Source organism: Schistocerca gregaria, chromosome 3 (genome assembly GCF_023897955.1).
Source record: "Schistocerca gregaria isolate iqSchGreg1 chromosome 3, iqSchGreg1.2, whole genome shotgun sequence".
NCBI classification, from domain to species: domain Eukaryota; kingdom Metazoa; phylum Arthropoda; class Insecta; order Orthoptera; family Acrididae; genus Schistocerca; species Schistocerca gregaria.
This window is the reverse complement of record NC_064922.1, coordinates 560,351,380-560,366,801: the sequence shown is the minus strand read 5'-3', so window position 1 is coordinate 560,366,801 and position 15,422 is coordinate 560,351,380. Positions and strand designations below refer to the sequence as shown.

The window sequence follows — 15,422 nt, the reverse complement described above, 5'->3', positions numbered from 1 at the left end:
CGCGCACCCGACTGAGACGGTGCCTTCCTCGTATGCTCCGTTGACCTTTACGTGACAACGTCAAAGCGGCGTGTGTTGCTGTAGGAGTTGACGTTGAGGCCCCAGGCGTGGAGCGGAACCAGCAGGGCGCCGCATCTGTGCCAACAAGCGCCGCGGCCGCAGCTGCGCAAACAGGTGCTTCCCTCCGCTGTTCTCTGCGCTGCTCGGGTATAAAAGCGATGCGGACGGGCGCCCACTCTGCAATCGACATGGCGCCCAAAACGGTCTTCGCTCTTCTGGTCGTAGTCTGTCTCGCGGAGGTGAGTTAATTCAAGAAACAAGATGAGTGCAAACTGTAGTCTCTCACTACTGTAAGTGAGGGGCTTCTGAATCGAGAAAATTTCATCCATTTCTTGCTTAACAGTACAGCTTTTACATGCGTTATCTTCCCACTTGGTGGTAGTAAGGTGGGACACACTCTTTTTCCAGGCCGCTTAGCCCTCGCAAAATCTACGGAGAACCACAAACAAACATATTTACCCTGCATTCGCTCCAGAAAACTCCATACGTATGCCTACAGCAGTAACAATAATTAGTCATTTGTGTATTGTCTGCTCAGAAACTTTTACTGTCGCTTACCGAAACAGGCTCGTTAACGGTGCTCTCACTGATTCATTTGAAATGAGGATCTTTCAACAAATTATCCTTCACAATTTTTTTTCTCACTTAATCTCAGAATTTTGTGAGAATATCAGCCAACATTTCTTTCACATATACAATTTTCGTACATATTCCCATCTCTGTCTAGGCCTTACGCTAGCATTGAATAAAAGCGTGTATTTCCTGTTCGTAGAAGCTCTTCTCTTACACCCTCAACCACACCTTCACCTCACGAATTACGCTCTCATGCCGGCCGCCATGGCCGAGTTCTTCTAGGCGCTACAGTCTGGAACCGAGTGACCGCTACGGCCGTAGGTTGGAATCCAGCCTCGGGCATGCATGTGTGTGATGTCCTTAGGTTAGTTACGTTTAAGTAATTCTAAGTTCTAGGTGACTGATGACCACAGCAGTTAAGTCCCGTACTGCTCAGAGCCGTTTCAACCATTACGCTCTCATGTACTTCCACCTAGAGAATCCTTGAGTGGCCCGAATGGATGCAGGTCCAATTGCGCTATGTCAAGGTAGCTGGGTAGGTGAGGCAATGATATCCAACTCAATTCGGCAGTGTGTTCCCAGGATTTCAGACTTGCGTTCAAATGGTTCAAATGGCTCTGAGCACTATAGGGCTTAACATCTGTGGTCATCAGTCCCCTAGAACTTAGAACTACTGAAACCTAAGTAACCTAAGGACAACACACAACACCCAGCCATCACGAGGCAGGGAAAATCCCTGACCCCGCCGGGAATCGAACCTGGGAACCCGGGCGCGGGAAGCGAGAACGCTAGCGTACGACCACGAGATGCGGTCTCAGACTTGCTTGTCTGAGTTGTTTGTCGTGTTGGACAAATATTTCTTTTGGATTGATGTCCGAACACCTTCAACGCTTCTTCAGTTTGTTTAGAGTCTTCTCCTCTGAATTAATAGTTGACCCTTTTGGCAACATATCCCAAAGTCTGTTATCCAGACTTTGCCAGCAAAGTGATTGTGGGTGGTGACAGCATTTGTCAACTGTAACGACCTGTGAGAGAAAGGCCTCTTGATTGGTCCCAACCTACCGCTGTATCCCAGATGAAACGCTGTTTGCAGTAAGATCTCCGCAGGCAGCTCTATTTTCATGCTCACAGGAAAACACCTCTCTGATCGGGGTATCAACAGCAGTGGTGGTAAATTTTGTAGCAAGAACTCCGCAACCCAGTTTTCTTAAGGCACTATCGGTTTCGTAGATAACAGCCACGTCATCATCTACATATAGCATTAAAACATGGTAAAATGCTGCGCGAAGAATACAGAAGGCTCATCCTTTTCCGATAAAATTATACTGTCTGATGGGCAAATAACCAATAAATAGAAATTTGGTGAGTGGAAAGATCTGCATATGAGTACTGGGACATGGTAAAGAACATGGTGGAGAGTATTGAACACCACACCTTCATAGCTAAAAGGATGATATCTGTGGCTTGGATAGTCAATGTATAAAAATTTGGGCTATGGAAAACATTCGACGCCACCGCCTGTACTACACGATGTGTAGCTGTCTCTGTGTTGTGCTGACTTTGTGCTGCTATGTTGCATCTTTGTTACACTGCACTAGACTTTTCCGCCACCCAACTTTTTATACATTTGGTATCCACCCTACGAACATTGTGGTTTTAGCTATAAAGATTGGGGCATTCTATATACTTCGCCATGTTGTTTACCATGTTTTAATGTCTCTATGTACTTGATGACGTGGCTATAAGCCACGAAACCGGTAGTTTCTTAATAAAACTGGTTTGCGGTGTTCTTGCTACAAAATTTACTACCACTACTGCTGATACCCCGACCAGAGAGGCCTTTTCTTGTGTGCATTCGAGAACCCGTATTAAGTACACCTTCGAATAGCCAAAAGTCTCAGTCACGGCACACGCGCGTCCAACGCCCACCGATACCTGTAGAGCCAACTGTACGGCATTGGCATCCGCGCAATTCACCACGTCCGTAGCAGTGTCCGTGTTCTGACATTCTGATTGCATCCGTTCAGGGAGCTCCGTTTCTGCACTTCCTGGCGCTTTATCTCTCTTTACCCCTCGTCCAACAGTTCTTATGTCAACTGTATCATTAACATCAATTGCATGTAAAGATTTATAGATGCTCCCCACGGTTTCTTTCTGCGAAGCGTTTCTTGTAAAGAGTGCCTTGCATGGAATCCATTTTGATATTTCGCTATGGCTCTGCCATCTGTATGGATTGTTCGAAACTTAAGGGCCTCAAATTTGAAGCACCCTGAAGGACATCTTTGGATATATATTAATAATACTGAGCGGCTCTCGTATCTTGAATCTCTGTTCTATACTGCTTCCTCTGCTACTGTCGAGCAGCAGTTTGCAAAACTGAGAGAGTCTTACATTTTACAAACTATGCAAAGCCCTTGCAAAGATGCCGTAGTGGTATAGCAACTGACTTACAGAGTTCTGTGAAGAGTTGTTCATAGAGAGTAAATTCCCTAAAATTGGCATTTTTTTCCTTGAACGATTAAGTTATCGGAAAGCGCCGTTCAGCAAATGACAATGATGAAATTAGAGTACTCTTAACTCTGTATGAAATGAGATGTTGAAACAAGTATGATTTTTAATGGAGTTTTTTAAGCTCTTGAAAACAAAAATACGCTAATATAAGGCTCAGTAACGTTAGCATTGGACCTTTTCGCAAAAGAGACTGAGAAATGTGGTTAAGTTGAAAGACAAGACGTCCATTCAGCTATTGTGGGTAACGTCCCACAAGAGGGCGTCAATTTCCAGACTACGACGCTATATGTAGTAAGACGACAGGCCTTCGCCATTAAGATAGTCGAAAGGATTAATAAAACGACGGATCGTGGCATCAGAAGGACAAGGCAAGTTTACAACGCAGTGCCCAATTATGCTCGCTTTCCTTAACTTTTGCACATTTATCTGATTTTTTTGGGAAAATTTTGGACGTATCATTAATGATCGTTATCACACCGTTTCAAGATCTTACAAACGATTCGTCAGCGTATAGAGTCACTTTTTCTGCCGAATGAGTGGCCTAGTGGCAGTCGTCAATACCCATGACTTGGACGTCCTGTAGCGTCGTGGGATGACGTTTACGGACGCCGGTTCCTGCCACTGTCATCGAATTGTTCCTCAAGACATGCTCCACAGCACCTCGAAGACTGTCGCAAGATTTCTGGGACGCCCTGTACATTTGCTAATATCGGTAACAAGTCAGCTTTTCTTTTTCCATTCGCCATTAGCCCTTGTCAACACGCAGGGCGATTATAACGAAACTTTCGCTACTTGAGTCAGTGTAGACAGAAAATTAGCAAAGATTACAGAAATTAGGTTCAGATAGTGTGCTCCAGGATTTGCGAAGTTGGTAGTGTTACTAACATGACTTGCCGTTAGGCGCCGTTGACGGTAAGAAGACGTAGGGCTGAAACACAAGAATCAGTGTGCATCAAAATTACTGACAATCAGCATGGGTCGCGATAAGGTGAGTGGCGCCTTACTTCTAAAGCTGTTTTATCAAATCGACAGCAGTAATGCTGCTGCTCTTCGCGAGTGTCGACTCATTAAAGAAATGCGGAGAGGCACTCTTTCCGAACGGTGATTGAACAACATCATCCGAATTAACTGGCGATTTGGGAAATGTTTCTCGGAAGGCCGATGACCAATTTCGCCACGAATTGTTGAAGAAGTTACCGTTGCCATTGCCAAGAATGTAGAACGCAGTGTGAGATCTGCGAACAGTGCACGAGCTGTGTTTTATACTGTCTTTATTTTACATTAAGGATTTCCGGTTGTACAAATACTCGAACTCTTTTTAGTGTTCTATTGTGGAAATGGCAATTATGTTAAAATGGTTCAGATGGCTCTGAGCACTATGAGACTTAACTTCTGAAGTCATCAGTCCCCTAGAACTTAGAACTACTTACACCTAACTAACCTAAGGACAGCGCACACATCCCTGCCCGAGGCAGGATTCGCACCTGTGACCGTAGAGGTCACGCGGTTCCAGACTGTAGCGCAATTATGTTAACGTGGCACTTCTTTTATAAGTACTTCTGGCTGTATGGTCCTTTACATTCTGAGTTCGTCATGTACTTTCTCTGTCTCTTCGTCCTCGTGACGTCGGAATGTATACCAGAACTGTTGTTGTCCCTACCAGTTTTGCTGTCGATTCTGATGAACCGTCCAAAGTGGCACACTCTTTGTCCTACCTTCTCATTAATAACGACTCATTCTCGGCGTGGTCAGGGATGTTCTCTCCCTCGTGATGACTGGGTGTTGTGTGACGTCCTTAGGTTAGTTAGGTTTAAGTAGTTCTAAGTTCTAGGGGACTGATGACCATAGATGTTAAGTCCCATAGTGCTCAGAGCCATTTGAACCATTTGAGCCAATAACGAGTCCTACTCCCACTATGCCACTTTCTGCAGCCGTCGGTATTACCCTATACTCGCCTGCCCGAAAATCCTTGTGTTTTTTTTCCCTTTCAGTTACTGAGCTCCACTACATCTAGATTGAGCCTTAGCATTTCCGTTTTCAAATTTTCTGCCTTCCCTACCACATTCATTTTCCTTCCCTACCACATTCATTTTCCTAACGTACCCCGGCTGTTAGAACGTTACTCTTTCGATGGTTATTCGATCTTTTTGTAACGGTTCCCTCCTGTAGACATTAGAGGGCGACTAGTCCGGAAACTTTCTCCAGTGGAGAGATCATCATGACACTATTTGAAAGACAGTCAACATACCCGGTGGATACACATTATGTGCCTTTAATGCAGTAGTTTACGTTGCCTTCTGCATCCTCATGCCTTTTATTGTTGCTCTTATTCTTCCGCTTTTTAGGGGAAATTTACCACCCCTCTGTAATCCCCTCCATCCTGTTTTACAAGGCAGCTGGCAGAGCGATGGTGACTTCTTATGCTAGAAGTCTCCAGCAGCCATTGATGACGATTTTTATTCAAAATTTAAGCAGTGGCGTAGTTCAAACCCGGAAGTGAGGACGTTTTGATCAGTAGTGAAAAACTCTACCTCTATCATCAAGATGAAATACATAAATAGACGCTTCTTGCCTACTACAAGTCTTCATCTAATAATACAAGCACTCTCACACAACCACAGAATTTCCCAAAAGATTATAGAGCTCTCTGAGCTAAATAGTTTTAACGTATACTACAAAAATTATCTTACGTGAAGGTAAAAAGACAATCATTTTACATCACTGCCAACTATTTTAAGATAATTTTTATTTGCACACTATGTTGGAAGGGGATTTGCAATCAAAGTTTGTAACGCATTGGTTTACTGAAATCACGAAGAGGGTCAAACATGGTGATTGCAGAAGTTGCGACCGCGCTAGAGCCTCGACGTAGCTATTTATCGAGTGAACAGATCCAATTCCCTTTTCATGATTTACTAGTTGCTTAACAGTTATGATAAATTTGTAGTGACAGAGCACAGGAGAAACATGTTGTATGTAGGATCACAGAAATTCTAGTATCGATGCTAACTGAACGTGTCTTTTATCTCCGTTTGGGTGAAATTACGCTGGAATTACCGACAATGATGTTATTCACTACCTAACCAATAATATTCCTGCTGTAGGCTCATACTATTAAATAAATTTCCTGGCGCATATTACATAAATTTTCTATGTAGACTGGCACCGAGAATGGAAGCTGACCACAAGATAAGACGGCAAGAGCTATGCAGTCGTTCTGGACAGTTCTTCACTACATTACACACCATTTATAATCTTTACGAGCCATGCTTCATTGACAAATTCGCAGAGACTCACGGGCATTTTCGAAGACATCTGCAAAGACTACAAATCACTGTGCGTATTTTCTGTTTGTTGTCTAAGAGAAGATGACGCAAATAATCTTTCCTTTAGTAAAACAAGACGACACAAAATTACGATAGCCCTCTTACACGAGCTTGTGAAGGCTGGTCATCCGTTGTCTGCCACACCACCTATCACACGCCCTTCCGACTGCCACACCCACGTCTAATGCCAAAAATATTATGTTCTAACGAGCAAAAAGTATCTCATTGCAGCAATGTTTTGCAAACGAAATGTGAGAGTTGTTCCATTTCATTAGTAATAACATGGCTCCATGGTGTGAGCTAAAAGCTAGTGAAAAACGTAAAAATGCCTTTGGTGCTCTGTGTGACCTTCAATGAATGACCTTTTTGAACCGTGTCCAGGAATATATATTTGTGATTTGTGAGCAACGTTTTAGTGAGATATGCAGCTCACTGTACTGGGTGCAAACTGAGCTTCTTAGCTACCATTCATACTCGTATTCATGTTACAGCTGACGTGGGCTTCTCCAGCTCCATTCCACAGCAGGCGGTCAACGAACGCCACAACAGCTACTGCTACAAACGCCACAGCTAACAGTTCTTCCAACGACGCCGCCAGCGATGACGACAGCTCGAGTAGCAATATATTCAGCGAGATCAAGGAACACGTAGACAACGTTTTCGGTAACATATTTGGCAAACGCTCTGTTGACTCCAGCAATTCCTCTGACGTCAGCTCTTCCTCCAACACCACCACCACCAGCAATGACACTTCCTCCAATAACGTTTTCGACGAAATTAAAGACAATGTGGAAGGGTTCTTCGGTCACCTGTTCGGGAAGCGCGCCGTGAAGTTCCCGACACCTGACATGCTCACCAAACTCTACGAGGAGTGGGCAAACCAGAGAGCCAACCGCTCCGTCACCGTTAGAGCCACCAACAGCAGCTTCACAATGGGCGACTTGTTTACTGAGGTTGTCAAGGGATGGCTCAATGGAGACAACAGCAAGCGGTCTGTTACCGTGAGGGAGACCGACAACAGCTTCACAATGGGCGACTTGTTTGTCGAACACTTCAAGGAATGGCTCAAAGGAAACATGGACAAACGTTCCGTTACCGTGAGGGAGACCGACAACAGCTTCACAATGGGCGACTTGTTTGCCGAGCTTTCCAAGGAATGGCTCAAAGGAAACTTGGACAAGCGTTCCGTTACCGTGAGGGAGACCGACAACAGCTTCACAATGGGTGACTTGTTCACCGAGCTTGTCAAGGAATGGCTCAAAGGAAACTTGGACAAGCGTTCCGTTACCGTGAGGGACACCGATAACAGCTTCACAATGGGCGACTTGTTCACCGAGCTTGTCAAGGGATGGCTCAATGGAGAGAACAACAAGCGTTCTGTTACCGTGAGAGACACCGACAACAGCTTCACAATGGGCGACTTGTTTGTTGAGCTTTTTAAGGAATGGCTCAAAGGAAACTTGGACAAGCGTTCCGTTACCGTGTAAACATATAGATAATGGTCGATTTTGTCATGTACTTTGTGCACCATTTACAAGAGCAATTAAGTGACTACAGATCCAGCACGCTACTTGATCTGATTATTGGTAATTTATTCCTGAATTATTCATTTGTACATTGCAGCTATCTTCACAATAAACAGATATAGCTATCCTTTATTCAATTTTTTATGTTTTATGTAGCCTACCATTAACATCTTCAGTGACCTGTGTTTTCTAGATTTCTCACCAGCGTTGGGGCTTATGTAACATACAGTGCAATACCTGCTGATATCAACACTCAACTCCCGCTCACTCTTTCCACAGCAGTCAGAAAACAATTGTAAGCCAGAAAGAAGACCTTACAGTTGACTGAGTAATGGAGTTTGTATCACCAAATTCCGCACTGTATATCAAAGTCACTCTTAGTTGGCCGTGTAAGTGAGTTAACTAGTCAGATGATACTAGTTGAAACTGTCTCCGGTAGTACCAAGCTTATAGAAGCAATATATGTGACTACCTTGTGATTGAAGAGTCTAGTACTTAGAACTTAAGAAACAGAAGAGTAATACTAGCATTGGGAAACTAATCTGAAATAAAAGTTCAATTTATGAGTTTAGAGGCTATATAAATTTCGTAAAATCGCATTAATGTACGTTTTAATGCAGCAATCCACACGTATGTGTCAGTTGAATATTTCTGTATTTCCATGTATTTTAGGTATGTTTCCACTCTAATGTCAGGTGCCATGTAGATACTGAAAGGAAGATATTTACTCAAAAATACGTTACTCAATCAAAGTAGAATTAACTGTTTGCTAGAAATGTTCGGACTCAAGGGATTTTTTCGTGGCTACGGTCGCAGGTTTGAATCCTGTCTCGCGCATGGATGTGCGTGATGCCCTTAGGTTAGTTAGGTTTAAGTAGTCCTAAGTTCTAGAGGACTGATGACCACAGCAGTTAAGTCCCACACTGCTCAGATCCATTTGAGCCATTACATCTTACCTTCGAACGCGCCTGCACTAAAGTTACATACATCATTTTTATATCATATCCTGGCGGATCTGTTCTAAAAACTCAGTTTAAATTTCGAAAACTATGCACACTTTCGTCCTCACCTCCCACAAATGGTTCAAATGGCTCTGAGCACTATGCGACTTAACTTCTGAGGTCATCGGTCCCCTTGAACTTAGAACTAATTAAACCTAACTAACCTAAGGGCATCACGCACATCCATGCCCGAGGGCGGATTCGAACCTGCGACCGTAGCGGTCGCTCGGTTCCAGACTGTAGCGCCTATAACCGCACGGCCACTCCAGCCGGCTCACCTCCCACAATTCAACGAACTTGTCTCGTTGAATACACGAGTAGCCGTTAGTTTTCCGAAGTTAATCAACTCGGGCGTGGCCAGTTCTTCAGTAGAGAACCGCCGGGGTAAAACATGAGCTCTTTGCGTTTCCTGAAAAGGGACAGAAGTGTAATGGCGGAAACTTCCTGATCACGAGACTTTGCAGCAACGTCCTGTATTAAATCCCAAGCCTCTTTGTAGTGTTTCACGGAGTGAAGACATGCGACACTATTGGTAGTGATCCGTCCGTCTGATGGGGACAGTAAGCTCTGCAGCTCCCATGATGCTACTCGTGAGGAGTAGGCTACGCGCCGGCACCTGGTACCATCTCCTCCCTTATGTCATCAACATGTAGCGCAAACATGACACAACAATACACGCCCATCAATTTCAGTCAGCTACACAGGTCAGATGTATTTTATACACAAATCTCAGACTTCGAGAAGTGCATGTGACAGTGTGCCCGAACGATAGGAGATAACTTTCCAATTAAAGTGACTGACTGGGGGTCTCCCAGTCCATCATGATACACAACTTTACTTTTTTACTTTTTCTCTCTCACAAGAGAGGAAATTAAACACCTCATATACTCACAAATGAGCAACAAGATATGAGGGGAAATCTTGATAACTACCGAAGTTTGAAGCAACATAGAGGGTTGATTCACTAATAGAGATATCTGTAACATCTGAGAAACTGATGTACTTCCGTGTGGCTGTTGCTTCGCGTTGATAGAGTTGCTTCATAAGAGGTGATAAGACGGACGAAAAGAACTATTGTCGTATTCACCAAGTCCGATGCCGAGCATCCAAGATTGCAGGAGGGGACTTCACCTCTACAGAATACTCATTGCTGGACAAGGTAACTAGTATCGGCGCTAGCAACTCACAGGGCATTATATCTAAGATACAATTAGATTGGGCAACATAAATAAACAAGTGGTAAACATTTATGAGCTCAGTGTGCGGTGAAATACTCAGCTCTGAGTGACAAATGATGCGTAACCCTCTATTCAGAGTCCTACATGGTAATCTAACATAATGTATTGAAAGAGAACTGTTTAGTCTGGACCGCTGTACTCAACAGTTTTGAGGTCTGGCTCTGAATATTTAATGTCACAAGACACTGCGTGTTCACCGTCTGCAGTCACTCGTTTACAGTGGCTAGCTGTGACAGCAGCAATTGAAGCTCTTCATCGGGTGGAACTGTATATAAGCGTGCATAGTGGAACTGGAATTGCGTGAACGGCACGAACTGGCAGAGTGACTTGTGCATCCCCATTAATCCGCAAAAGATGGAATAATCTAGAATCTGCGATCTCACTGGCGGAAACAGAAGGTAGTTCCAGGTATCAAGCCCATTTGTGGCGGTTAATATTGCTATAGGCGAATGGCTCGAAATTATTATCTTGTTGTGGAAACATTAATACGTAGTTCCTTTTCATGAACACCATTCAGATGGCATCAGAACTGGATAGCGCATGGCGTGGAGGGTGCCTTGATGATGGCGTCCTCTGATGATACCACTCTGCAGTATGTGACTGTGTACCCAGCATCCCTCCCCTGATGATGGGAGAAGGGTTGGAACTGATGAAGCTTCATGTTTCCTTGTCCTGCCAACGTAGCATCAAGGAATACTTATCAGTGGCCTCTGTGAGGAGGCCATGTGTCAAGCATAGGTAATGCCAGTATCCATAGGCTCGTCTGTGAGGTGACATGCGACGTCCGTCTCCATCTGAGCCGGCTGGAGTGGCCGAGCGGTTCGGCGCTGGAACGATCGCAGGTTCGAATCCTGCCTCGGGCATGGATGAGTGTGATGTCCTTAGGTTAGTTAGGTTTAAGTAGTTTGTTCTACGTTCTAGGGGACTGATGACCTCAGAAGTTAAGTCCCATAGTGCTCAGAGCCATTTGAACCATTTCTCCATCTGAACGTCACCAGTTGGCTCATGTGGACCACACTGCGAGTCGAAGAGTTGCGGACAACTGCAAACTACTATGCGCTTTATGCAACTTACAACGCCTTCAGATGCAATGTGCAACATTTTCGTATTCTCCCACTCGAAATTTTCAAATGTGTGTGAATTCCCAAGGGACCAAACTGCCGAGGTCATCGATCCCTAGACTTACAGACTACTTAAACTAATTTAAACCAACTTATGCTAAGAACAGCACACATACCCATGCCCGAGGGAGGACAAGAACCTCCGGCGGGAGGGACTTCGCAATCCGTGACATGGCGCCTCAAACCGCGCGGCCACTTCACGCAGCTCTCACATTCGTTATGTGCTAACCATTGTCCTACAGAAAAAATGAACAGGCGTTTTTTGTAGTAAATTTAATTTAGTTAGATCTTGTACTGGAATACTTTTTGCTAGACACCACAGTTTTCCAATTATTCAAGGAAAACGTACAAAAGTGACCTTAAAAAAAAAGTTCAAATGTGTGGGACTTAACTGCTAAGGTCATCAATCCCTAAGCTTACACACAACTTAAACTAAATCGTCCTAAGGACAAACACACACACCCATGCCCGAGGGAGGTCTCGAACCTCCGCCGGGATCAGCCGCATAGTCCATGACTGCAGCGCCCTGGACCGCTCCTCTAATCCCGCGCGGCTTGACCTTCAAATGTGTTTTTCTTGAGTAACTCTAAAACTATGACCTCTGCAAAAACTTATCACAGTAGAAAATTCAACTACATTACATTTCCTACAAAAAGGTCCTGTTCATTTTTTGTGTACGATAATATTGTGTGTACAGCGAGCGAAAGAATATGAAAATCTTGTGCATAATTTTTTAAGGTGTTGTAGGTTGCATAAAGCCCACATGTAAGGGCAATTGAATCACCCTCTATGCGTATGTGAGCAATGCGGTTTCGTTATTAGGTGATACACATGACATTGGCAAGCTCTTGCATCTGTGTGCCTACAACCAAGTATTTCTTTCCTTATTTACACACTGGAACAAGTAACATATAATTATCTTCAAAAAGTTCTGTACCATAATTTGTCCAAGTTGTAGCTGAGAAGGCACAATTAATCTTAAATCTGACATTACGTACTTACTTTACGTGTCTGGGGTCATCAAGTATAGTGCATATTTCCCCTAATCAGCCAAAAGGATGGATTTATCGTTTGCTATGGTAATGAATGCCACTGTGCACATTTTTCACCACACTCACAGAAGTCGTTCTCTTTATATCCCTATTTTCTCTGTATGATACAGCACCATGTGATGTCAGTTCTTAAGCGGTTAAGCGACCTACATGTTGGAAGCAGTAGTGATTCCCAGGGGCGAGTTGTTCTTTAGGATTTACAGCTGTCTAGCTCATATAGTACTGATCTTATCATCGTATCTCAGGTGACATGTTTTAAGAATCGGTCACTCGCATAAAACTTTGGCGCAGTTTCGGTCGGCTGTGCTGTATCTTGTGGCTGTATAACGGGTGCCTGTGATCATCAGACTCTTTCCTTCTTTCGAGTCCAGCTGTAACTTGCCTTTTGATTGCGGGTGGATCTATGCCGACAAGGTTGTAAATGGGCTGAACTGTCAGCCAGACCCTATGAGCTCCGTCTCATTAATTGCTACGTCGACATGTCAGGCGTGAGCAAAGTTGTACCATACAGTTGCTGAATACTCTGGTGTAGAGAAACGAAGCGTGAAAAGCGTTCTTCTCAGAACACTTTGCCCTTAACGTTCTAACAGTGTTCCGAAACGATACCCAGTCCTGTCAAGTCGGATACCGAAATACTTCGGGAGTCATCATGGTTGAATTCCTGGCGTTGTCACATCTCTTTCAATTGCTAGGTCGCTCTTTATTTCTAAGGTGGAAGTCTTACAGGGATTTGGCTCGAGGAAGTTTTCTCTGTTGTAGACAGACAAGTCTTCGAGAGTCCGTATTAGTTTTCCTTCCACTTCACCATACCAGTTTCCTTGTGCGGCCACGGAAGTATCATCGTCGTATATAAACCGTCTCGCCTCATAGTTTATAGGTTACTCATTTGTATAGATGTTATATGAAACTGGTGACAGGACTAAATGGCTCTGAGCACTATGGGACTTAACATCTGAGGTCATCAGTCCCCTAGAACTTAGAACTACTTAAACCTAACTAACCTAAGGACATCACACACATCCATACCCGAGACAGGATTCGGATCTGCGACCGTATCGGTCGCGCTGTTCCACACTGAAGGGTCTAGAACCGCTCGGCCACCACTGCCGGCGGTGAGAGGACATTGCTCTAGGGTAGGGCATTCCCTTAGCTTCTCCAGTGGCTGTTCCTCCACCGTAGCGTCGCACAGAAACGTCTATTTTGAAGGAGATATTCCACCAATTTTGTCATTTGAAAGTCCTTATTCATCTAGATGGTTGACAGTATCATACGCAGCCGAGAGATCTATAAAAGCAATCCAGTTATCTGCTTCCTTTCGAAGCTCTCCTCTATATGTTGGGTGAGATTAAGTATTTCGCCACAACATTATTTGAAAAGCATACATCCTGCTTCTTACGGTGTGATTTTGGTCTCTATTGAGCTAAAAATTCTGTCAAGAACCATTCCTTCAGGTATCTGATAGAGATGACAAAGATGATTCACAGGCCTGAAGTTTTGTGCATCTGTAGGTTCTTTCCTTGGTTTTAGGAGGGCTATCATCTTAGCTTTCTTCCAGGGTTCTTGAATGTGGATGGTATTGATACAACTACTCATTAACTGTACAAACTATTTTAGAGCTGCAGGCCCAAAATGACCAGTGCGGATATCGTCCAAGCCAACAAACCAACAGCTTTGTGTTCCTTCATTTGGTAAACCCTTCTTCTTAACTGTTCAGTACTTAATGATGTGGAGAGTGTGTTCACTACATTACTCACATGACGTTGGATATCCGCCTTCGTACTGCAGCGGTAGCGTTTTCGCATACCAAGCAGGGGGCCTGGGTTCGATTCTTGGCAGTGGACTGCGTGTTGTGTGTCCTTCATCATAATTTTCATCATCGCTGACCAGCAAGTTGCCGAAGTGGCGTCAGCTAAAAAGTACTTGCAACACTTCGGCCCAACTCCCGCGCATGGGGCCTCCTGGCCAATAACGCCATACGATCATTTCCATTTTCCATCACTCTTTTTCTCACTTTAAATGATGTTTTGACATTTCATAGAAGGACGTAAGCTATCCTGTCACGAGGTACTCCAATTGGATCACTGGAGATGCAGGATCGTTGCAAAGACTTGTTACTAACTTCCACGGTCGCCTGTTGTTTTGATTTGTGTTGGGATTCATTACCAGTGTCAACCATCTTCCCGTTCACCTCTTCACCTGGCTGAATTGTGTCTTCTGAGAAAGCATCTTAGTCGTACATCGAACGTAGTTCTGTAGATCCTTCTTCAAGTCTCGCAATATATTCAGTGCTACAACCCTGCGGCAATTACTTTATGGATATTTTCCTTAATCAGCAGAACAAAGTTAAGAACTGGTTCATAGTTCCAAAGGCATGATTTCTCAATTCAATTCTTCCATAAAACCCTGCCATTTGGATATTTTAAAATTAAAGTTTCTTTTAAAGAGAGCTACGCGACGTGTGACTATGAAAGTTATTGGTCTGTAATACGTCCGTGATGTCAGGTTTCCCAAAACTTTTTATGTCTGGCAATTGATTCTGTCACTAACAAAGGTATTTTTTGGGTTGCATCCTCTGTGCCTTCTTTCACTGCTGAAGGATGTTAGATGTTTCGCAACATTTATTACTTTTTAATTCACGTGTTCTGCCCATTGTTCTCTCAATATTTACAAAAGTTTCAGAGCATTTCAAGTCGTGCTATGGCAACCAAGATCACCGCAAACAAATCCTATGGCCTCACACTGGAAAATTTTGGCTTCGCAATGTCTACAGAAAGAAGTTACTGTGCACAGCTTGACCTTGACAGTGAGAATCTCAAAATCATTTTAACAAGTTCTAGCTGATGAAATTACTTTACTGCTCGCCTTAGGAAGTACTACATGTCCATGTCGTTCGTTTGGTCTCTCTAGTATTAGCTTCATCCACTGAATCCAAAGTCTTCAGCTTTTTGGTCCTCGCTGTGTTTCATGTAGCAGGAGGACAAGACAGTTTGTTTCCTAGCACAGATTGCATATTA

General features: G+C 43.9%; 1 protein-coding gene across 1 annotated transcript; it reads left to right on the top strand.

Moving 5' to 3' along the window:
• Positions 1-203: 203 nt before the first annotated feature.
• LOC126354890 (uncharacterized) lies at positions 204-8,128 on the top strand. The gene is made up of 2 exons (XM_050004945.1): positions 204-299; positions 6,962-8,128. The coding sequence occupies exons 1-2, from the start codon at positions 219-221 to the stop codon at positions 7,955-7,957; spliced, it is 1,077 nt and encodes a 358-aa protein (XP_049860902.1). The 5' UTR covers positions 204-218; the 3' UTR covers positions 7,958-8,128.
• Positions 8,129-15,422: the final 7,294 nt, after the last annotated feature.